The sequence below is a fragment of the Spinacia oleracea genome, chromosome 5 (assembly GCF_020520425.1).
Source record: "Spinacia oleracea cultivar Varoflay chromosome 5, BTI_SOV_V1, whole genome shotgun sequence".
Lineage (NCBI taxonomy): Eukaryota > Viridiplantae > Streptophyta > Magnoliopsida > Caryophyllales > Amaranthaceae > Spinacia > Spinacia oleracea.
The window spans coordinates 62,610,183-62,635,135 of record NC_079491.1 but is presented as its reverse complement, the minus strand read 5'-3'; the positions used below and the strand labels follow the sequence as shown (position 1 = coordinate 62,635,135).

General features: G+C 37.6%; 1 protein-coding gene across 1 annotated transcript; it reads left to right on the top strand.

Moving 5' to 3' along the window:
• Positions 1-2,246: 2,246 nt before the first annotated feature.
• LOC110777863 (protein S40-1) lies at positions 2,247-2,633 on the top strand. The gene has a single exon (XM_021982448.2). It carries the CDS (start codon positions 2,247-2,249, stop codon positions 2,631-2,633), a length of 387 nt encoding a protein of 128 aa, XP_021838140.1.
• Positions 2,634-24,953: the final 22,320 nt, after the last annotated feature.

Here is a 24,953-nt window from a genome sequence, read left to right as displayed (position 1 = left end):
GATAGAACGCGTGATCAATTTCGCAGCGTGAGGCTTAGGCTTATGGGTTGGAGTCAATACTCATAATATGAATTGTGTGTTGTTATTTCACGTCGAATTTGGGATATATTTATAGAAAAGAGTTTGTGGAAAGATAGAATTGCAGAGCTCTAATCCACAAAGAATTAGGAAAAAACACGTACCCAGGTATTTTCAGCGCCAGGCCTGGGCGCCGAAGATTTCGGCGCCCAGAGCCAGGCGTTGAAAATAGGGTCTGGGCTGTTTTCTTAGTCAGATTCGGATTCCTGAAATCCGTAGTGTTTGAGACTTAATCGAGTCTTTTAGTGCGTATCAATTTCATGACGGAATGCGTCTGGGCCCGTTACGAACTCTAGGCTCGTTAGGATTTTAATTAATACGTAACTCTTATTTTCGAATCATATTAGGAATAGGATTCTCGCAGTTTTCTATCTCATTTAGGATTTATGTTGGAGTGCAACACCTAATTCTGACAGGTTTCTATCTTTTATGACTTGCCACTTTTAGAAGCTACCATTTACGGCAGTTACTATTTTTAGCAGGTTTCCATAAATAGCAGGTTTCTATAAATAACAGGTTTCGGGTGAAACGAGAAGGGTGATTGAGATTCGTTATTTTATAGGAGATGCGTTGTCAAGTGGAGATTTATGTTTTCATCATCGAACCTTCCCTTTCGGGAATGGGGACAAAAGTAGGTGTCTACACCAGCGCGATTAATGATTAAATTAACGATCAAATAGCAATAAACGATTAAATTAGTGTAATTAAAAATTCCGCTTTTTTTAACGTACTACAATTAATTATTTAATCCGATTAATTAAATGGTAATTATTTAATTATAATTAACAAATTTTGATTTAATTAATAACAAATCTTATTTATTAGAAAGGTAGTGGGGTATGGAAAAGTAGGAGAGAGAAGGTAAATGGGGAGGTTAATGAATGTAGGTATGAAATTGTAAAACCCAAATTCTTATATGAGACTGTCCTCACCATCAACTGATGGTGAGACCAGTTCACACTTGCGAATTTAGGTATGTTACTTCTATAGTTTAGACATTTACTTTTTTTTATAATTTTAGAGGAGGTACTTTTTTTAGTTTAGGTATGTTACTTCTATAGTTTATACATGTTACTTTTTTTTATACGGAGTAGTTTTAGGGGAGATACCTTCTTAGTTTAAGTATGTTACTTCTATAGTTTAGACATGTTACTTTTTTTTTTAATTTTAGAGGAGGTACTTTTTTAGTTTAGGTATGTTACTTATATAGTTTAGATCTGTTACTTTTTTCTTATAGTTTTAGGGGAGGTACGCTGTTGGTTTCGCGCTCGTCACACCATCAAGTTGATGGTGTGACTGGTCTCACAGGAGACGCGCTGATTGTAAAATGGGAAGGTTATGTGATAAAGTTAGTGAAAAGTGATGTGGACCAATGAGATGAGGGGAGAGAAAAACCCAATGTGAAAAACCTAAAAAAAAAATTAAAAAAAAAGAAAGAAAAGAAAATCAAAGTTGTAGGAAGTACCTTCCATAAAAATCTAACTTTTATGGCCAACATACCACATGTGTGTCAACATAAAGAAGAACTAAGTGTTAGTCTGAATGTCCTGATTTTAAACTAAGATCCAAAATAGATTTCATCAAAAATAAAATAAATAAAAACAACGATAATAATGGTAATAAACTAATAAATCCCCACAGATAAAACAAAGAAACCGGGGGTAATGGCATCATCATCAATCATCATAATATTTTTTTTGTTCTACTATGAGGAGTTCCCACCGCCTTTGGCGAGGTATTCTCGCGTGGGAGTTTGTATGTGTACCTCGGTGGAAAGCATACAGACCAGTTGAGATTTTTTCCATTTCCAAGGTTCGAATCTGAGACCTTGATTAAAGAGCAAGAGGCCCTTAACCATTCATGCCAACCTCAATTGATATCAATCATCATAATAATATAATATAGGTGCAAGTGTTGATAGTGTCCACCCATTTTATTTTCACCAATCAATCCTTTAATCATTTTCCAATAATTGTCCACTTCAACCTACTTTTTAATTCAGTAATAATATTCTGAATAATATTCCTAATTTTCCTTTTAACTACCCCCATTTCCCTATATATACTTCCTACTCTTCTCCCATTTTGTTATCCAACCACCAATCTATACTTTTAAAACCCCAAACAGAGTAACCTCTCTTTCCGTCTGTTCGAAATTACATTAATTTAATGGCGGACTTCTTTGAATTTGAAGAATCGGATATTGTTTTTTCCGACGAATCCTCCTCCGATGATCAAACTGTTCTTGAAGATCATTCATCCATATCGAGATCGTCTCGTCGTCGAAGCAAGATCTCGAGGTGGAAGAAGGTGAAAAAGTGTTCTGTTCCAGTGAATATTCCGGCCCGTTCAAACTCTTCTTCTCCGTCTTCCTCGCCTCGTTACGATGCAGTCGGGCAATTTTTTGATGATGACAATGGAATGATTCCTCCTCATGTGATTTTGGATCGAAGATCGAGTGGGTTTAATGATAGTTATGACAAAAATGCTAGAGTTAAGAATTTGTTTCTTGTTCGGAATTCCATTCTCAAACTAACCGGTTTTCTTGAATCTTAACATTTTTTTAGGAATATGTAAATATTTCATGGGTTTCCCTTTCTGGATATTTTTCCCCATGGACGAGAGTTGACTCTATACTCTAGGTTTTGAGAATTTAACTTGGGTTTTTATTTATTATTGTTTACAAGAATTATAGCAAAAAATGAACAAATATCTGTAACAGTTGCTTTTTTGCAATTCACAATAAATCTTGCTTTATCAAATTGGCTTTTTGGCAATTATGTTGTTCATTATTAATGTGGACATGTGGTGATGCAAATCTATCATTGGTCGAATTTGTATTGAAAAATGAAGCACACAACAACACTCATTTCGTGGTATAATATCAGATGCAATTCAATTTGGAAACCGCATTAGTGTAGACTTGACGGAACTCAATCAAGTCCTATGTTATCCGAATTTTGATCCCAACCCAATAGATACCAATTACTTTTATAATCATATTTCTTATTTGAACATTATTTTTCCCACTTTTTCATAAACTATATTTCACTTTCCCATACAATTTTCCATACAATATATTTTACTTTTTAGACTTTTTCGTACATCATATTCCACTGTTCTATTTTCCAATTATCCCATACTCTATATTCACACTTTTTTTAAAACTCGTACTTTTAGTTAAATATGACTACTCCGTATAATTTTGAGACGGATGGAGTATATGTTTCAATGGATCCGAAATGAAATTGATATTATACTCCATCTTATTTAATTTGTACTCCCTCCGTCCCTTAATACTCGATCTGTTTTGACTTTTTGCACTATTTACATAATTCACTTTGACCTTATTCAGGGCCGGTCCTGACATTTTGAGGGCCCTAGGCGAAATAAGGGATTTGAGCCCCTTCCAAAATAATACGCCTTTAATTGAAATAATATTTTTATTTTTTTTATTTTTTATGAGATCCACTATATTGTTGAATTCAAATCAATAAAAACTTACTATATTTCCTTTGTAGGATCCTAGAATTTCAAAATCCGGCTCTAGTCGATTTCTTGAAATATTTCAATAAAAAAAATACTCATTTAATTACAAGATAATTAATATGCGTAAAAAGATATTTTTTGAAAATAAAGGTTCATTTTAAGCATATAAAAATATCAGTTAATCTTATCTTCATTAAAATGCTTATTTATTTTAAAACTTATAAACCCATAGTCCATCAAATAAGCATTTTTATGCTCACATATAGTTTATATCAATTAGAACTGAGTACTAAAAGTCAAATATTACATACATAAAATCAACGTAAAACACAAAAATAAAAATATTGACAAAGTTTAAAAAGAAAAGAGTTAGTAAGGGGAGTCGAACCCTAGACCTCTAAGTAGATATCAAAACTTTTAAACCTACTATATACCAATGAGCCAAGTAAATAACATGTATATTTAATGCGTTGTTTATTACTAGTACTAAATTACTGGATAGAAAATTATTTGGGACCCTTTCCGCCTTGGGCCCTAGGCGGTCGCACCCCTCGCCTACCCCCTAGGGCCGGCCCTGACCTTATTTTATTCATAGTAGATGATAACAAATTTAGTATACAATATATCGTTGGTTTCATCTTAATATATATTTTCAAAATATTAATATTTTTATAAGTTTTATAATATGTAGTTACAAAAATGGGTGGTCAAAGTTGTGCATTGGCAAGCATATCAGGTCAAAACAACTCGAGTATTAAGGGACGGAGGGAGTACATCGTAAAAAATACATAAGCGGAGCAAGCAGAGGTTGTCGTTGTCTTCGACCTTCAACTTGCGTGGAGGTTGGGCTATGGTCAGGTTGTTTTGGAAAGTGACGCTTTAAATGTGGTGTATATGATCAACTATAAATCCACAATGTTTTTACTTTTCTTCGTACTAGTTGTGGGATCGCGCATTTGGAATCAATTAGCAAAAATATTCTGTAAATATGTTGAATAATTAGATCAGATTAGATGATTCATAAAATGTTGAGTAAATGTGTGATTGTTGTTACTAATACGTTGCAAATAAAAAGACTAATATTTCAATTCTTTTGTAAAAAATCTAAATCGGGATAACAAGAGTGTACAAATTATTTTTAAAATCGAAAAATATGAAAATCTCATAAGGAAAGTAATAAAATAAATCACTAAGAATGAGGCACCTTAATATTGTGAGTCATATCATACATTGAGAGTATAACAATAAGGGCCTTCCAAGTTTCAACAAAATTCGTTTCTAAAACAACAATCATATTTTCATCCAAACCAAATTACAACAAAAGGGCTCCGTAACGTACCATGAGTTCATACACGTACAATGTTAGTAGTGTTCCTATTACAAAAGCTTTAAGGGATATTTGAAAGGAACCCCACATTACATGCTTAATCCTATCAAAAGTGTTTGGCTAATGAATCTATTTTCCTACCCTCTATACTGTATGCAACCACGAAAACCATTTCTTTTGGCAAAAAATTTAGGGGTCATTAAATGTAAGGTGCAAAATACTATATTATCTTACAAGTTTTTAACATAGGCTAAGCAAAAAGGAGGATGAGTTTGTCAACAACCGAGTCGCTAGCCATAAAACTAATTGCCTTTTAAGTTCCCAACATAGGGTATTGCAAAATGCAAACTAATTTTCAGGTGCCTAAGATAAGCTAAGCCAGGCCCGTCCCTTTACATGCTCAAAGTGATATATGTCACAGGTGAAGGAAATAATGCCCTTGGTCCAAGTATGCATTCAATGTTAAGTCTAATAAATGCGGTTCAGTATTAATTAACAAGTTAATAATTCAGTGAGATCAAGTGAGCTGAATGCCTAGCTAGAGGCCGCTTCAGTTCAAGTGGAATTAATGATATTAAATCCACAGCTTACTCTTGACTGAACCCGTAGGGTCACACAAATAGTACGTAAACGGATCAAGTATTTAATGGCATTAAATACTCCATCTATGGATATTCGGAATCGACGGATCTTGGTTTCAGTGGGAGCTGAGATCGTCACAGGCAAGAAATGAATACTCCGGAAACGATGATATTGCCGGAAACGGAAATATGGATCGTATCGGAAATATAAATATTATCCAAGTCGTAGATGTTGCCGGAAACGGAAACATGGTACGTATCGGAAAATATTATCGGAAATGGAAATATTGCCGGAAACGGAAATATTGTCAGAATCGGAAATATTATCGGAATCGGAAAATAGTTCCGGAAACGGAAATATTAAATATTTGTTCGAAACGGAAATTAATTCCGGAATCGGAAATATTAAATATTGTTCGTATCGGAAATGAATTCCGGAATCGAGAATTTAATCGGAAGCGTATCGTACGAATTAGCATCGGACGAGGCCTGCCAGACGAAGGCCCAGCACGAAGCCGGGCCATCGCCCAGCAAGCCAAGCGCAACAACCACACGCCAAGCATACGACCAGGCCCAGCGCAAAAGCCAGGCCCAGCCGAAGCTTGGGCGCGCGCGCGGACAAGGCTGCGACAGTGGGCATTGCGCTGTGCGCTCGGCGTGGGCCGCAAGGCCTGCGTGCGGGCGTGCGGTGCTTGTGCGCCACTCGTGTGTGTTACTCGGAATCCTAAGGCTACCGGGATTCGTAATATGATTAAATCTAATCCTAATAGATAAAGTTTGTTTAATTAGAGTCCTAGTAGGATTATAATTAAATAGATTTGTATTCTAATAGGATTATAATTCCTTTCCATAAACTCTATAAATAAGTGCCTAGGGTCACATATTTACATCGAGCATTCAAGTATTCAAAGTGAGTTTTTGAGAGAAAAATTCAGTCACACATTTGCCTATAAAGTGCCGAAAATAATAGTACCTTAAGGGCGATTCTAGTTGGTCAATCTTAAGGCGGATCCGGACGTGCTGTGGACTATCTACGGAGGGACGACACTTGGAGTCCTAAAGACTTGTTCTTGTTCGGTTCGGGCGCAGCTAGGGAAGGCACGCAACAAAGAGTATGCATCTAAACTATGCTAAATGATTATGTGTAAATAATATGTATTCCTGGCTTAATGGTTTTTCCGCATGATTTATGAATTGTCATATGTATCATAACCTAACAGTGGTATCACGAGCCTCTTATTATTTTCATAATCTAAATTGCATGAACATGGTTAAATATTACAAATTTGCAAGAATTAAAAGGGGTGATTAATTTTCGTAATTGTTAATTAATTGCAAATTGCGTTTATTTAATTATACGTACGCAGTTTTTCGGCAGTTTCTTCGTTACTCATCCAAAGCGAGTGATTTTTGTGTCAATTCCGTATGTAAAAGGCATTGTAAAATTTTGACAAAAATATTTTTTTTTCTGCCGAACCCAGAATTCTCAAATTCGAAGCCTAACTATGACTTTTCGGAGGTTTTAGTTTTTCGAATGCAAAATTTCGTAAATTTAAGATGTTAAATTAAATATTTGCGATTCTTGTTGATAAATCTTGAATTTTTGATTGACCTACTGTATATGTTTAACAAGATTGAATGCCTAGCCTTGTTAATTATGCAATCTAATTTGTAATTATGATTAATTTGTTGAAAATTAGAATAATTTAGACTTAATTTGATTTTCATAATTAATTATAATTTAATTAGATACCTATGATTAAAAACCACCATAAAAATTGTAAATTTATGTTAAATTTTAAATTTTTATGACCTAGACTTGAATCCATGTTAATCGGAAATCAATTGAATAATAAATTTTCGATTTTTCGCCCTAAAATTATGAAATTAATATTATTTATTAATTTGTCATTAATTTTAAATATAAAATTTTAAATTTTATGCGATTCGTTCATATAACTTGCACGCACAAAGCAATGGACGCTACGTGTTACCCTTAAGGGGTGTTGTATATAGTGCGGGCATGTGACGACGAGCAAGGGAGCTCGTCGCCCATGGGGCACGAATGCAATGAGCAAGGCCATGGTGCACTAGCACAAGGCAGCAGCCCTGCCTTGTGTCGTGGGCTGTGAGCAATGGACGAATGGGCAAGGGCGAAACAAGGCACAACAGTCGCGTGTGGGCAGCAAGCGAGCTGCGCCACAGCGCGCACTGCCTCGCGCAAGCTCGCGTGCCACGAGTGCTACGCCCAGCGTCGATGGCTCGCAGGATCGAGCGCGCGCAGCGAGCGCTGGCCCGCATAAAGCGAGCGCTGGCGAGCGCGCGCAGCGAGCGCTGGCTCGCATGAAGCGAGCGCTGGCGAGGGAACGCAGCGAGCGATGGCTCGCGTGCATCGAGCGCTGGCGCGCGCGCAGCGAGAACCAGCTCGCGTGATGCTTTGCGAAGGAGAGCAGCAGCAGCGATGCGACGCAGCGCATGGGCTGCGCGCACATGGCCAGCGATGGCTGTGTGCGTGTGGCCCATGGGCGTACGTTGCGTGGGGTTGTTGCGTTGCGATTAGATCGTTTTGAAATTTTAATTTGAAATTTTCAGTTTACGTAATTTTAATTAATTTTAAAATTAATAATTTAAATTATTTTCTTGGATTTTAATTTTGAATATTGTAATTATAATAAATTTTATTTATTCTAATTATTTTACTAAAATTAAAATCATGAATTAATTTAAATACGAGTGAAATTAAATTAAACTTTTTGGATTCAATTATAAATTTATATGAGCTTTAAATTTTAATTAAATTTGTATGTTTCCGGTTAGACTAGAAATACATTTTTATGTTTAAAATTAGTAAAGCATATGAATTTATTGGTTTAAGTGGGAGCCCTTTTAGTCATAAACTCTTGATTAGGTCTACAAATCCTTAAGGTTAAAACAACTTGATTAGAATTAATAAGGACTGAATAATTGGTAGATTATTGGTGCCCTTGATTAATTGCTGCAAATGTTTACGTGATGCATAATGTGTTATACTGACCAGCTATGTGGGCCATTCATGATAATGAATGGGTGAATGGTATATATTGTATATGTACTGTTTTGCAGGTTATGAAGTGACTAGTATGGCCCAAATAGGATAGAAAATATGGTCTGCGTACCATTAATTTGAATGTAATTGGTCTAAAGTACCAAAGTTGTTTTTCAATTCAAATATGGTCTGCGTACCATCAAATAGTTGTAATTAGTTTTAATTATAGCTTATCCTATTTGAAGAAAATGGTGCCTCCCACGGAGATTTTCAAGACGGACTTTGAAGTTAAAGCTTCAAGATGAAGTCGGGCCATACTAGATCACATTTATCTTATGCATGTTTTAAGTTATTTATTGCTTTTAAATATGTCTTAAAATGCATGAGATCAAAAGCTTGATTATGTTGTATGATTAAGGATTTTAGTTCACTTAAAATCTAACCAACATAGTAAGAGCCTTAAGTTCCAAACTTAAAAATTGAGTTAAAAGGTGCCATGCCAAAATATACACTTGCTTGGATATCCTTTACATCAATCTAGTAATAGTTTTCGCTCAGCGAGGTGTTACTTATTGGTCCTAAAGGGGCAAGGTACACAAATAATTGTGAGTACATGTTAGTTTTTGTGAAACTCAACGATATAAGTAAGGAGTCCTTTTATGTCGTGGCAAAATCGATAGGTTTACCTAATAAGTTCTTAGACGTACCTATCAACCAAGAATAGTTTCTAGACTATTAGCAAAAGGCTTTTGCTTACCTAAGATGTTTTAGGATTAAGTCGACAAACTGTGCTTAGTTCTTCAATGATTTTAGGATCTTGGAATCATTTTATTCACACCTGCCGGAACACATAACTTGAATAAAATGCTTAATAAACATTGAATTATGCATGTATGCTAGAATTTAAGTTTATTAAGAGAAACTGTGAATGGTTATTTATTTGTTTATTCTTTTCAATTGTAGTTTTAAATATGGCAAACAACAATTCATTCAACATTCGATCAATTCTCGAAAAGGAGAAGTTGAACGGGAAGAACTTCCTTGACTGGCAAAGGAACTTGCAAATAGTTCTTATGCAGGAAGAAAAGGAGTATGTCCTAGAAGAGGCGATGCCCGAAGCCGCAGGCGACGGGGTCACTCAGGCAGCCCTCAATCGTTGGATTGATGCCAACAAGGATGTGAAATGTCTAATGCTCGCCACCATGAGTGCGGATCTACAGAAAACGTTCATCAACTCAGATGCTTTCACAATCATCAGTGAGTTGAAGAACATGTTCCAAGATCTGGCTCGAGTCGAAAGATTCGAGACTCATAGGCAAATTCTTGAGACCAAGCTTAAGAAAGGCGAGCCCGTAAGTCCACATGTTCTCAAAATGATTGGACTCATTGAGAATATGAGTCGGCTGGATCAGCAATTTTCTCAGGAAATGGCTATAGACACCATCCTCCATTCTCTTCATAGCGGGTATGATCAGTTCAAACTGAACTACAGTATGAATAGTCTGGACAAAACGCTCACTGAGCTTCACGGTATGCTGAAGACCGCTGAAAAAAACGCTCAAAAGTGATAAGCAGGATGTGCTTATGGTGCGTGGGGGCAAGTTCAAGAAATCTGGAAAGAAGAGGAATGCTAAGAAAGGTGGCAACAAAGCCAGCCCAACTAAGCAAACTGGCGCCAAATCTGTAAAGAGGAAGGTCAGTCAACCCACTTCTGAATCCGAATGCTTCTACTGCAAGAAGAAGGGGCATTGGAAGAGAGATTGCTTGAAGCTAAAGGAAGATCAGAAGAACGGAACAATCGTTCCATCTTCAGGTATTTTCGTTATAGACTGTATACTTGCTAATTCAACTTCTTGGGTATTAGATACAGGTTGTGGCTCACACTTATGTTCCAATCCACAGGGACTAAGAAGAAGTAGAAAGTTAAGCAAGGGTGAAGTCGACCTACGAGTGGGAAATGGAGCACGGATTGCTGCATTAGCTGTAGGAACTTACTATTTGTCGTTGCCCTCCGGGCTAGTTTTGGAACTGGAAGAATGTTTCCATGTTCCAAGTCTTACTAAAAACATCATTTCAGTTTCTTGCTTAGATGCTAAGGGATTTTCCTTTTTAATAAAAGACAATAGTTGTTCATTTTATTTTAAAGAGATGTTTTATGGATCTGCTAGATTAGTCAATGGACTTTATTTATTAGATCACGACAAACAAGTATATAACATAAATACCAAAAGGGCCAAAAAGGATGATTCAGATCTCACCTATCTGTGGCATTGTCGATTAGGCCATATAAACTTGAAACGCTTAGAAAGACTTCAAAAGGAAGGAATTCTAGAACCATTTGACTTAGAGGATTATGGTAAATGCGAATCATGTTTACTTGGCAAAATGACAAAGCAACCTTTCTCTAAAGTTGGAGAAAGAGCAAATGAACTATTGGGTTTAATCCATACAGATGTATGTGGACCAATGAGTACAAATGCTAGAGGTGGTTTCAGCTACTTTATCACTTTCACTGATGACTTCAGTAGATATGGTTATATCTACCTAATGAAGCATAAGTCTGAATCCTTTGACAAATTCAAGGAATTTCAGAGTGAAGTAGAGAATAAATTAGGCAAGAAGATTAAAGCACTGCGGTCTGATAGAGGCGGTGAATATCTGAGCTATGAATTTGATGACCATCTGAAAGAATGTGGAATTCTATCAGAATTGACTCCTCCTGGAACACCACAATGGAACGGTGTGTCGGAACGGAGGAACAGGACCTTGCTAGACATGGTCAGGTCAATGATGGGTCAGGCCGAACTTCCATTAGAATTTTGGGGACATGCACTAAATACAGCTGCACTCACTATAAATAAGAGCTCCGTCTAAAGCTGTCGAAAAGACTCCATATGAATTATGGTTTGGAAAGCCTCCAAATGTGTCTTTTCTAAAGATTTGGGGATGTGAAGTATACGTCAAACGATTAATTTCAGACAAACTTCATCCAAAATCTAACAAATGTATCCTTGTGGGCTATCCAAAGGAAACAAAGGGGTATTACTTCTACAATACATCTGAGAACAAGGTGTTTGTTGCTCGAGATGATGTCTTTTTGGAGAAAGATCACATTTCCAAAATGACAAGTGGGAGAAAAGTAGACCTCGAAGAAATTCGAGTCGAACAACAAACTCTAGAGAATGCTCAAGATGACATTCAGGATGAAACTCAGAGATCTTTAGAAGAATCTGGTGAGAATCATGGTCAATCTAGAAATATTACCCCGCGTAGATCGCAAAGATATAGATCTCAACCGGAAAGGTACTTAGGTATTTTGACGAACGAGAGCTATGACGTTCTATTACTTGAAAGTGATGAACCTGCGACTTACAAACAAGCTATGACGAGCCCTAGCTCCAAGCAATGGCAAGAAGCCATGCAATCTGAATTAGACTCCATGTCTGAAAACCAAGTATGGGATTTGGTCGATTTGCCAGATGGCTACCAAGCCATTGGAAGCAAATGGGTTTTCAAACTGAAAAAGGACAAGGATGGGAAACTTGAAGTTTTCAAAGCTAGATTGGTTGCAAAAGGTTACAGGCAAGTCCACGATGTGGATTACGATGAAATCTTTTCACCAGTTGCAATGCTAAAGTCTATTCGGATAATGTTAGCAATCGCTGCATATTACGATTACGAAATATGACAGATGGATGTCAAAACTGCTTTCTTAAACGGCGTTTTAACAGAAACTGTGTTTATGACACAGCCTGAAGGTTTTGAGGATCCAAAGAATGCTAAAAAGGTATGCAAGCTAAAGAAGTCAATCTACGGATTGAAGCAGGCATCCAGGAGATGGAATATACGTTTTGATGAAGCAGTCAGTGACTTTGGTTTCATCAAAAACGCAGACGAATCTTGTGTATACAAGAAGGTCAGTGGGAGCAAAATTGCTTTCCTAGTATTATATGTCGACGACATATTACTTATCGGAAATGACATTCCTATATTGAACTCTGTCAAGATTTGGCTTGGGAAATGTTTTTCGATGAAAGATCTAGGAGAAGCACAGTACATATTGGGCATCAAGATTTACAGAGATAGATCTAAAAGGATGATTGGACTTAGTCAAAGCACTTATATCAATAAGGTGCTTGATAGGTTCAAGATGGCGGACTCCAAGCGAGGCTACCTACCCATGTCTCATGGAATGACTCTAAGCAAGAATCAGTGCCCAAAAAACACTTGATGAGCGTAGACGAATGAATGGGATTCCATATGCATCATTGATTGGTTCAATAATGTATGCTATGATATGTACACGCCCAGATGTTGCGTACGCACTCAGTGCTACGAGCAGATACCAGTCAGACCCAGGAGAGGCGCATTGGACTGCTGCCAAGAATATTCTTAAGTACCTGAAAAGGCACAAAGATGACTTCCTGGTCTATGGTGGAGATGATGAATTAATTGTTAAAGGCTATACGGACGCAAGTTTCCAAACCGACAAAGATGATTTCAGATCACAGTCTGGGTTTGTCTTCTGCCTCAACGGGGGAGCAGTAAGCTGGAAAAGTGCTAAGCAAAGCACCATTGCGGATTTTACAACTGAAGCGGAGTACATTGCTGCACATGAAGCAGCAAAGGAAGCTATATGGCTAAGGAAGTTCATAGGTGAACTTGGTGTAGTCCCCTCCATTAAAGGACCAATAGCCCTGTATTGTGATAATAACGGAGCTATTGCACAGGCAAAGGAGCCTAGACACCACCAGAGAGTCAAGCATGTACTTCGTAGATTTCACCTTCTACGAGAGTTCGTTGAAAGAAAAGAAGTCGAGATAAGCAAAATTGGAACTGATGACAACATATCAGATCCATTGACTAAACCTCTGCCGCAGGCGAAGCACAACTCGCACACTGCAGCTATGGGAATCAAGCATATTGGAGAATGGCTTTGATGTCCCTGTTTAATGTTTTAAAGTTTTAGAGTTTAAATCTTTGTAAAACATTATTGGTTAATCATTCACAATAAATGAAAAGAATTCATTTTTCCATTTAATTTGTGGTTTATTAAATGATGAGTCCCTTCAATTTGACGATATATTCAAGATAGACTCTCAGGACTAGTCCTGTGACTAAGAAATGTCGATCAAGTGAACTTGAATGTCAAAGGTTGAAAATGGTCCCTAGTCGGAGTTTTCTATAAAATTGGACGCATAGAAAACGTTAGACGATTAGAATGCAAGATGACTAGTAGTTCTGTTTCTTGAACTATGTGGACATGGCAATGTCATAATCATTTGCATAGATACTTACTTTGGGAAGACTAGTATCGGACAAGACCTATGAAACTTTACTGTAAGAGATGAAAATCTGTCATAAGTAAATTTCATTAAAATTATTAGACACTAAATCCTCAATACCTGAGTGATTTGAGATTACTTGTTTGAGAACTGGTTGCTTTGACGTTGACCAACCGTCGCACCGTAAAAGGAGGCTATAAAGGCAACGCTCAGGTAATCACCTATCAAACGAAGTCTAATCTCAAGATCGCAAGATTGGGATTGTCCTCCCATAAATCGGGATGAGATGCTTAAAAGTTGTACAAGGCCACTCGGAGAGCTAGAAACTGTGAAATGCATGGCCGTGCTCGGATGAATCATAGGCTATGATTATCTGTTTATTTGATCAGTTGAACTCTGAAACCGAGGAACACCTCTGGACATAATAAGGATGACAACTCTTACCTTATGTTCAAGAGCAAACGTCGAGCGACAAAGGAATTAGGAAATGCACACTTGTCCCTAAGGACAAGTGGGAGACTGAAGGAAATAATGCCCTTGGTCCAAGTATGCATTCAATGTTAAGTCTAATAAATGCGGTTCAGTATTAATTAACAAGTTAATAATTCAGTGAGATCAAGTGAGCTGAATGCCTAGCTAGAGGCCGCTTCAGTTCAAGTGGAATTAATGATATTAAATCCACAGCTTACTCTTGACTGAACCCGTAGGGTCACACAAATAGTACGTAAACGGATCAAGTATTTAATGGAATTAAATACTCCATCTATGGATATTCGGAATCGACGGATCTTGGTTTCAGTGGGAGCTGAGATCGTCACAGGCAAGAAATGAATACTCCGGAAACGATGATATTGCCGGAAACGGAAATATGGATCGTATCAGAAATATAAATATTATCCAAGTCGTAGATGTTGCCGGAAACGGAAACATGGTACGTATCGGAAAATATTATCGGAAATGGAAATATTGCCGGAATCGGAAATATTGCCGGAAACGGAAATATTGTCAGAATCGGAAATATTATCGGAATCGGAAAATAGTTCCGGAAACGGAAATATTAAATATTTGTTCGAAACGGAAATTAATTCCGGAATCGGAAATATTAAATATTGTTCGTATCGGAAATGAATTCCGGAATCGAGAATTTAATCGTAAGCGTATCGTACGAATTAGCATCGGACGAGGCCTACCAGACGAAGGCCCAGCACGAAGCCGGACCATCGCCCAGCAAGCCAAGCGCAACAACCACACGCCAAGCATACGACCAGGCCCAGCGCAAAAGCCAGGCCCAGCCAAAGCTTGGGCGCACGCGCGGACAAGGCTGCGACAGTGGGCATTGCGCTGTGCGCTCGGCGTGGGCCGCAAGGCCTGCGTGCGGGCGTGCGGTGCTTGTGCGCCACTCGTGTGTGTTACTCGGAATCCTAAGGCTACCGGGATTCGTAATATGATTAAATCTAATCCTAATAGATAAAGTTTGTTTAATTAGAGTCCTAGTAGGATTATAATTAAATAGATTTGTATTCTAATAGGATTATAATTCCTTTCCATAAACTCTATAAATAAGTGCCTAGGGTCACATATTTACATCGAGCATTGAAGTATTCAAAGTGAGTTTTTGAGAGAAAAATTCAGTCACACATTTAGCTATAAAGTGCCGAAAATAATAGTACCTTAAGGGCGATTCTAGTTGGTCAATCTTAAGGCGGATCCGGACGTGCTGTGGACTATCTACGGATGGACGACACTTGGAGTCCTAAAGACTTGTTCTTGTTCGGTTCGGGCGCAGCTAGGGAAGGCACGCAACAAAGAGTATGCATCTAAACTATGCTAAATGATTATGTGTAAATAATATGTATTCCTGGCTTAATGGTTTTTCCGCATGATTTATGAATTGTCATATGTATCATAACCTAACAACAGGGCCTCACATTATAGAGGGCCCCGAAATTGCCAAAAGAAATTGTAATAAAGCCCAAAATTTATAAAATAAAATATGTATGTGCCTGTGAAGAGTGGGGCCATGTGGGGCTTCTCTACTTTCTCTCTTTACTTTGTTTATTGTTCTCAATTTCTCTGCAATCTCTGTTCAAGTCAGAAGACTTGTGTCAACCAACCACTATTTATTTTATTTTCTCAAAACAAACTTGTATTTCTCTAATCCCTATAACAGTAATTACTACCACGTCCTAGTTTCTTTACGGAAAAAAAATTCTTAAAAATAGTTTAAAAAATTGGGGGCCTATCTTGAACAGTAGCACAGGGCCTCAATTTTCTTTGGGCCGGCCCTGAGCTAAGCTAAGCAAAAGGGGGGATGTGTGTCGTCCTCTTCATTCTCTTGTATTGAATTGTGTTTCTGCTTTTGTTGTACGCCCGACCACAACAAGCTAGCTTATCACGAAGTTGCTCCATTTCTCCTTGCAATGATACAGAGAACAATATTTTGCATGTAGTTAGCATTCCCAACATTTTACATTCATAAGAATGAAAACAAGAGATGTGAAAAGAGGAATGAGTAAACAAAACCAACCAGAAAAAAAAAATTCAGGAAGGGTTCAAAACAACTTAGTATAATAAAAAAAACGCAAGGGACATGACAAGAGTTGCATTAAACTTGAACACAAACACATATATAAGATTGACTGCATATTAACGACATCGCCATGGTCATCAATACACGTTAAATGCATCAGAGCCAATGTTAGATAATGCCTTGAATCGGTCAAGCCCCTTACTGCAACGCCCCAGCACGGTATCTGTTATTTTGGACACGGGTTATTTGTTTTGGGCCTATTTTCTGGGCTTTCCGCATCTGTCTAGAGAGTACTATATAAACTCTTTAGGTCATAACCTAGCTGTATTATGTAATCTGTAATCCTCAAAGATCAATAAATCTTTCCTCCCCTCTGCCTTTGGACGTAGCTAACACATTGTTAGTGAACCACGTTAAAATCTCTGCGTTCTTTAATTACGTTATTTAATCTTTCTTTGCATCTGTTATAACATCCAATTTGACAAACTGAAACATAGTAAATGCTATGAAAGTATGATTCCTCTCACAACTATTGACAAATTTTACCACCACTATCATCAGAACATGCATCATTCCATAACCAGAAATTACAATCTCCTCCCCCTCAAAAACCAGCTCTATAATATCAACATTAACCACCTAAACTGGAATAAACAGTAATATTTGCGTGAAATCTATATCAAATCACTCAACCCAGGTAATCTATATCAAACCTATTTCAAAAATCTATATTTCCTAGGGATTTCTACTGGCATGTAGTTTCAATAAGATCACCAATGCACTATCAAAGTGATTTGTCATAATTACCAACTAAGAGACATTTACAAAACCAACTATAAGCTTCCAGCCCCTAAAACCCAACAACAAAAACCACAAATAGATAGATCAGAATAACCTCTTTCTCGATGAACTTAGTGAAGAATTTCTCAGCTTGAACCGCCGAAACATCGCCGCGATAATCCCGCCATATGAGAACTCTACCTTTAATGTCTAAAGGAACATCTTTGTGGCTACTACCGACATTTTTTCTTCAATCGACGAAACTTGGCAAAAACCCTGGTTATTGAAAATGAGGGGAAGATTCAGATCAATGAAGAAGAAGGAGAAGAGATATGGGGGAAACTGTTGTTTTTCGATGCTTGGAAAATTGAGGATATTTAATGGAGGTTGTTTCAAAAAAAGAAAATAGTGTGGTTTTGTTTTACGCGATTGAAGAGGAATTTTGAGCTTGAAATTTGATAATTTTTAATGAGTTTGAGTGAGAGAAAAGTGGCGAAGGAGATAGGAGAGGAGAAGGGAGATGAGCTAGGTTAGAAAACAAAGAAAAACGACCAAATTTCAGAAGCAGAAGAAAGAAAAGAAAGGGAGATGTTATAGCCTAATGCTTGCCACAAACAATTAGGAAAAAACCTGCAAATACAATATAAAACAAATAACAAAATTAATAATAAAAAGAAACAAGTGTTTGTGAGGAAATTTAGATTTCCTCCCCTCAAATATTATCTTAGTATTAAGTTCCCGCAAAATAACACAATAACCCCTCAATTGATGATTCCTCTCGCCAATGTATTTTTCCCTCTTATTTTCTAGCTAGGCTTAAACCCCCTTTTATAGGCTAAACTAGAAACCAACATCTACTAAAATTATACTTGCTCCCCAAGTTTAAATAATTCTAGAGATTGTTACATACCCAAATATATCTAGTTTCCTAATTATAATTTTAATTAAACTAGGAAACAATATATTAAACCAAACAAGACTATATTTGACTCCAAGTTCATTTCCTATTCTTTTCGACTTAATTAAGTTGTGTTTAATTCCTAACAAACCTTCCCTTAAACTTAACTTAGTCTCTTCGTGAATCAACAAACAACTCTCGGAGCGTGCCTTCCCTTGAGCCAAAATCCAACTTCTAATACCTCCTTCAAGTATGAAGAGGTTTTGTTTATTTCGCCGTCCCCTCAAGATCACACTCCCAGCCTTGGTGACCTCCAAACGACCTCCCTCAATATGTATATCATAACCCAAGCCATCCAAATGACCTAAAGATATGAGATTACGATCAAGTATCGAAATATACCTTACCTCTCGTAATAATCGAGTCTTCCCATCATGTGTCTTGATCTCTATCTCACCTATACCCTCAACCTTAGCCTCTTCCCCGTTAGGCAAGGTAACACACAACTCATCACTTTGTTTATAAGAAGTAAACCACTCCTTCCTACAACAAATATGTTGTGAGCATCCTGAATCCAAAATCCAACCCCCTTTTGAATCTTTACCCTCCTCCACCATTAGAGCCATATCCTCATAAATAGCAATAGTAGCAGCACCTCTAACCCTACCGTTCCTCAACACCATCATGTCTTCCTTGTACCTAGGCCACTTTGATTGTATATGTCCTACCTCGTCATAGTACCAACACTTGATGTTAGGGTTTGTATTGCGCACCTTCTTATTGCCTTTCCATATGTTGCTACTACCCTCCGCTACTAATCCTACTTCTCCATGGATTGACGATCTCTCTTTCTTCATGAACCTCTCCGCCTCGAATAACGCCACCACAGTATCGTCCAAAGCAATTGTTGTCTTCCCTACAAGTAAACTAGATATCACAGAGTTATAACTTAACGGGAGTGATGTCAACAATAAAATTTCCTTCTCCTGCTACTTGATTTTCACATTCAAACTCGCCAATTGAGTGATCAAGCCATTAAACTTATTTAGATGATCTTGTAGTGCGTTGTCTTCCTCCATCTCGAGTGAATAAATATCCTTTTTCAAGAACAACTTGTTGGCCAATGACTTAGATGCGTACATATTAATCAATTTGTCCCACAACTCTTTTGGATTATTATCCTCTAAGACGTTGTACTTGATCTCTGGTGCAAGAGCCAATCTGATCGTACTAGTAACCCGTAATTGCATATCTTCCCACTTGTCCTTGTCCACCGAATCAGGTTTCTTATCTTCCAAAGTCTTGTGAAGAAATTGATGTATAAGAATATTATTAATTGTACTTTGCCACAACGATATATTCATCTTCCCGTTAAAAGGTTCTACCTTGTACTTGTTCCTGAAATCATCCATGACTGAACCTAGCTCTTGATACCAGTTTGTTATAACCAAACACCTGCCACAAACGATTAGGAACAAACCCGCAAATACAATATAGAACAAATAGCAAAAACAATAATAAAGACACAAGTGTTTGTGAGGAAATTTAGATTTCCACCCCTCAAATATTATCGTATTATTAAGTTCCTGCAAAATAACACAATAACCCCTCAATTGATGATTCCTCTCACCAATGTATTTTTCCCTCTTATTTTCTAGGTAGGCTTAAACCCCCTTGCATTGGCTAAACTAGAAACCAACATCTACTAGAATTATATTTTCTCCCTAAGTCTAAATAATTCTAAAGATTGTTACATACCAAAATATATCTAGTTTCTAATTAAAATTCTAATTAAGCTAGGAAACAAGATATTAAACCAAACAAGACTATATTTGACTCCAAGTACGTTTCGTATTCTTGTCGACTTAATTAAGTTGTGTTTAATTCCTAACAGGAGAAAAGGAAAAAGAAAGAAAAAATGTTGAGCAAATGGAGCATGAAAAAAATATGGGAGTACCAAAGCTTGAACCCAAGTTATTCGAAAAATCAACATAGAGCATCTAAAGAGAAGGAATGCAAAATTCTATTTCTTAGGAATAGTGAATTTCACCCTTTTGTGACTCATAACACTGTTGGAAATCCTTGTGAGAAATACAAAAGAGAATGAGTGGGAAATGGGAAAATGTGGGAATATGGAAAGTCCTACATGGGAAAAACACAAGCTTCATTCAATGTTTATATTTGGGGACTTGAGGGAATCATTTGTTTAAGAAAGCATGTGAGTGGCATGGGTGGACACACAACACACACACGCGCGCGGGCTGGGCCGTGGGCCTTGGGCCTTGGTACTTGGTACTTGGCGAATGCGGTTCGCGGGCGTGGGGTGGATTTTGTGGTCCGGGTCTTTCTTTTTGGTCAGTGAAGGGTTTAATTAATTCCAACGGGCAGAGAATTAATCAAACCACTAATTCCGTAACTGCCCCATTAACCCCTCTTAATGACCGTTTTAACTACCCATTAATCTCTCAGTAAAACGTGTAACCTCCCAATACTCCACTACTAGCCGTTTATGGCTGTTGTAGCTTCCCTATAAATACCTCACTTCGGTTTTTCCATATACACACAATCAGAAAGCATTCTCTATTATTCTCTCTCAAATTCTAAACACTGTTCTTGTATTTTTTGGGCAAATATTCTGGTCTCCAACCGAGGCTTGTGAGTGCACACAATCCTTGGTGTCGTGTGAGCCCTGGAGGGCAAGCGCAAGCATTCTACTGCGTCAGAGGTAGCGCGGAATTGTCTTTTAGAGCAGTGGTCCGGCCATGACACGACAATTGGTTCAGTTCGTACATACGCATTATCCAGCTAAGTTGTTCCAGTTCATTATTTAGCTAACAATCTAAAAGATAATTATTCTGTTATGGCTATGAATATGTCGAAATTTCTTATTCCTGATATGTCGAAATTGGAACCTCTTGATCGGAAAAATTACAAACGTTGGGCTGTTAGGATGAGATTTTATTTGGAGCAAATTGATGTTGCGTATGTTATTTCTGATGTTGTTAAACCTGATGATGAATCTGAATTGCATGATTTTGAGGTTAAGTTTGCTAAGTTTGATAGAACCTATAAGGGAATGTTGTTGCATCATATGTCGAATGCTTTGCTTGATATCTATATGGGCTATAATTATGCTAGGGATATTTGGGATGGTTTATAGAAAAAGTATGGAACTGATGATGCTGGAACTAAACGTTATTGTGTTAGTAAGTGGCTAGGATTTCAAGTTGAGGATGATAAACCCATTATTGATCAGATTCATGCTTATGAAAATATATGTATTGCTATGGCTACCGAGGGTTTGAGTGTTTGTGATATAACTCTTGCTATTATTTTACTTGAGAAACTACCACCCTCATGGAAAGATTTTAGAAACCAGTTAATGCATAAGAAGAAAGACCTTACCCTAGAGGAACTCGTAGGTCACCTAAAAATTGAGGAGGAGAACCGTATTAAGGATAAGGGTCAATCTGTATTTTCTGGTTCTGCTAAAGCTAACCTTGTTGAACCTAAGGGCAATTTCTATTCTGATAAGCCTAAGGGGAAGGGCAGTCAGTTCAAGCCTCAAGGGAAAATTCAGAAGTATAAGTTTAAGGGTAACTGTTTTGAATGTGGGAAGGCTGGTCACAAGTCCAGGGATTGCAGGGTCAAGAAGAAGCCAGATCAGAATCAAGCTCACCTTGTTGAAGCAGTTGCTGATCCTAACAATTTTATTGCTGTTGTTTCAGAAGCTAATCTGGCAGGTGATGTTGCTGAATGGATAGTTGATACAGGAGCAACCAGATACATCTGCACCAACAAAGAAATGTTCACTTCCTACGAGAAGACTGATGGTGAAAATCTATTCATGGGTAACTCTGCTTCTGTAACTGTTCAAGGCAAAGGGAAGATCGTTCTCACTCTCACTTCTGGAAAAACACTCACTTTAACTAATGTTTTGCATGTTCCAGAAATGCGTAGGAACTTAATTTCTGGTAGTTTACTTATGAAAGTTGGTTTGAAGTTGTCCTTTGATTCTGATAGGCTAGTTATTACTCACAATGGGGAATTTGTGGGAAAGGGCTTTTGTAATGGGGGGTTGTTTACTCTTGATGTTTCCATTGAAGTTATGAATAAGAAAGCTAGTACTTCTTCTGCTTATATTGCCGAGTCTATTGATTTATGGCATGCTAGATTGGGTCATGTTAATATTGCTTCAATTAAAAGACTTAAACACTTAAACATGATTCCAAGCTTTTCTAAAACTAATTTTGCAAAATGTGAAGTATGTGTTGAAGCAAAATTCGCAAAGAAACCCTTTAAATCAATAGATAGACAGACAGAAGTACTAGAACTTGTTCATAGTGACTTGGGGGATTTTAAAAACTATGAAAGCAGGGGTGGTAAAAGATATTACATTACTTTTGTTGATGACTGCTCTAGATTCACCATGGTTTATCTTCTCAAGTCTAAGGATGAGGCCGAGGAGATGTTCCTCAAGTACAAGGCTGAAGTTGAAAACCAGCTAGACAGGAAAATCAAGAGACTTAGGAGTGATAGGGGCAGTGAGTATGACCCTAACACTCTTAAGGCGTTTTGTGAACAGAATGGTATAGTTCACGAAACAACAACTCCTTACACACCCGAACAAAACGGGATTGCTGAAAGGAAAAATAGAACTTTAAAAAATATGATGAATTCAATGCTTATTAGTTCTGGGCTTCCTGATAATATGTGGGGGGAAGCTATTCTTTATGCTTGTCATGTTTTGAACAGGGTGCCTCACAAGAAGCTGAACAAGACCCCATATGAGCTATGGAAAGGTCGAGCACCAAGCCTGAAATACTTGAAAGTGTGGGGGTGCTTAGCAAAGGTTGCCTTACCTAGTTTCAAAAGGGATAAGATTGGTCCCAAAACGGTTGATTCTATCTTTATTGGTTATGCTTATCAAAGTTCTGCTTATTGTTTTTTAGTTAAGGGTGCTAACAACTCTTATGCAAGTGGTAACATTATTGAAGCAAGAGATGCAAATTTTTTTGAAAACACTTTTCCTTTAAAGATCTCTTGCATTAGTAATGATGTGCCATCTTCTAGCACTTCTAATGCTTTACCCATTGTTCCTTGTTCCACTACTAATAATGAGTATGATTTAGAGCCAAGGAGAAGCAAAAGGGCAAGAAAGGAAACAAGTTATGGTGATGATTTTGTTACTGCTTTCCTAACTGAACCTTTCTTGATTACTGATGACTTTGTGTATGTATTTATTCTAGAAGACGATCCTAGAACCTATGAAGAGGCAATGAGGTCGGTTGATGTAGTTTTCTGGAAAGAGACCATTGATAGCGAGCTTCAGTCAATCCTAAGTAATAATACTTGGGAATTGGTTGATCTGCCTAGAGGCTGCAAACCAATCACCTGTAAGTGGATCTTTAGGAAAAAAGTTGAAATCATGTGGATCCATTGACAAGTATAAGGCCAGGATTGTGGTAAGGGGTTTTACTCAAAAACATGGCATTGATTATTTTGATACATACTCTCCTGTAACTAAAATTTAAACCATTAGAACCTTAATTGCTCTTGCATGCATTCATGATCTTGTTGTGCATCAAATGGAAGTGAAAACTACATTTTTGAATGGTGATTTAGATGAAGAGATTTATATGGTTCAACCTGAAGGTTTTGTTGTTCCAGGTCAAGAAAACAAAGTTTGTAAACTGGTCAAGTCATTGTATGGGCTTAAGCAAGCGCCTAAGCAATGTCATGACAAGTTTGACAAGACAATGACTAGTAATGTGTGAGGGGGGTCGAAAAAGCGCGAGGCTAATGCGTGACCTCGTCCCTCGTGGGTGTGACGTTTCTTTTTGTCAAATCAAGTGTAATTGGATTTCCTGTGAGTTTACACCCAATTGACTAGTAATATAGGAGTCGCCATTCAGTTTTTAACGACAATGAGAAAAACTGACAAAACCCGGTTATCGTGACATAAAGGGAGTGCAATTATGTTTGACCACGACGGCCATAGGTTCCCTTATGATCCCTGGTGTGGGGATCTCTCAACATACACCCGCAAGGTAGAGATTGAGGGTTCGGGGGACTGTAACTACCGAGAGGAGTACTCGCTCGTCGATAACTCCAGAGGCAGGATATCCTTACTAGCTCAGCATAAATAATTGAAGGGACATGCGTTAACTATTAAACTAATCTGAGTTGATTTTAACAATATGCAACACATAATACTAGATCGATCGCGATTATCTGATTTAGATTGTATTAAGGGACCTAGCATGATAATCCAATTTCCCAAAAATATTATCTTTATTAGGCGTGATAGAACAATCAGATTTAATTAGTTTAACAGTTCATAAAAGGGCGAGGAAAGTAATTAAATCATGGAAAAGGGACACATTACGACGCACCCTTGAGAGGTGCGTCACGGTTCTCAGAAAACTAACCACTTTGACTTTGCTATTTCTCCTTTTATTTAACGAATCTCAAATTACGGGATAGGATACGTTCTGTTCGATTTTTGGATCGATTGCGACAGAACGCGTGATCAATTTCGCAGCGTGAGGCTTAGGCTTAGGGGTTAGAGTCAATACTCAGAATATGAATTGTGTGTTGTGTCTTTTTCACGTCGAACTTGGGGCTATATTTATAGAAAAGAGTTTGTGGAAAGATAGAATTGTAGAACTCTAATCCACGAGGAATTAGGAAAGAACACGTCCCAGGTATTTTCAGTGCCCAGGGCTGGGCGTCAAAGATTTCGGCGCCCATCTCTGGACGTTGAAAATAGGATCCAGGCAATTTTCAGCGCCCAGGGCTGGGCGTTGAAATTGATGTTTGGGCTGTTTCTTTGTCAGATTCGGACTCTTAGAATCCGGAGTGTATGAGACTTAATCGAGTCTTTTAGTGCGTATTAATTTTATGACGGGATGCGTCTGGGCCCGTTACGAACTCTAGGCTCGTTAGGATTTTAATTTAA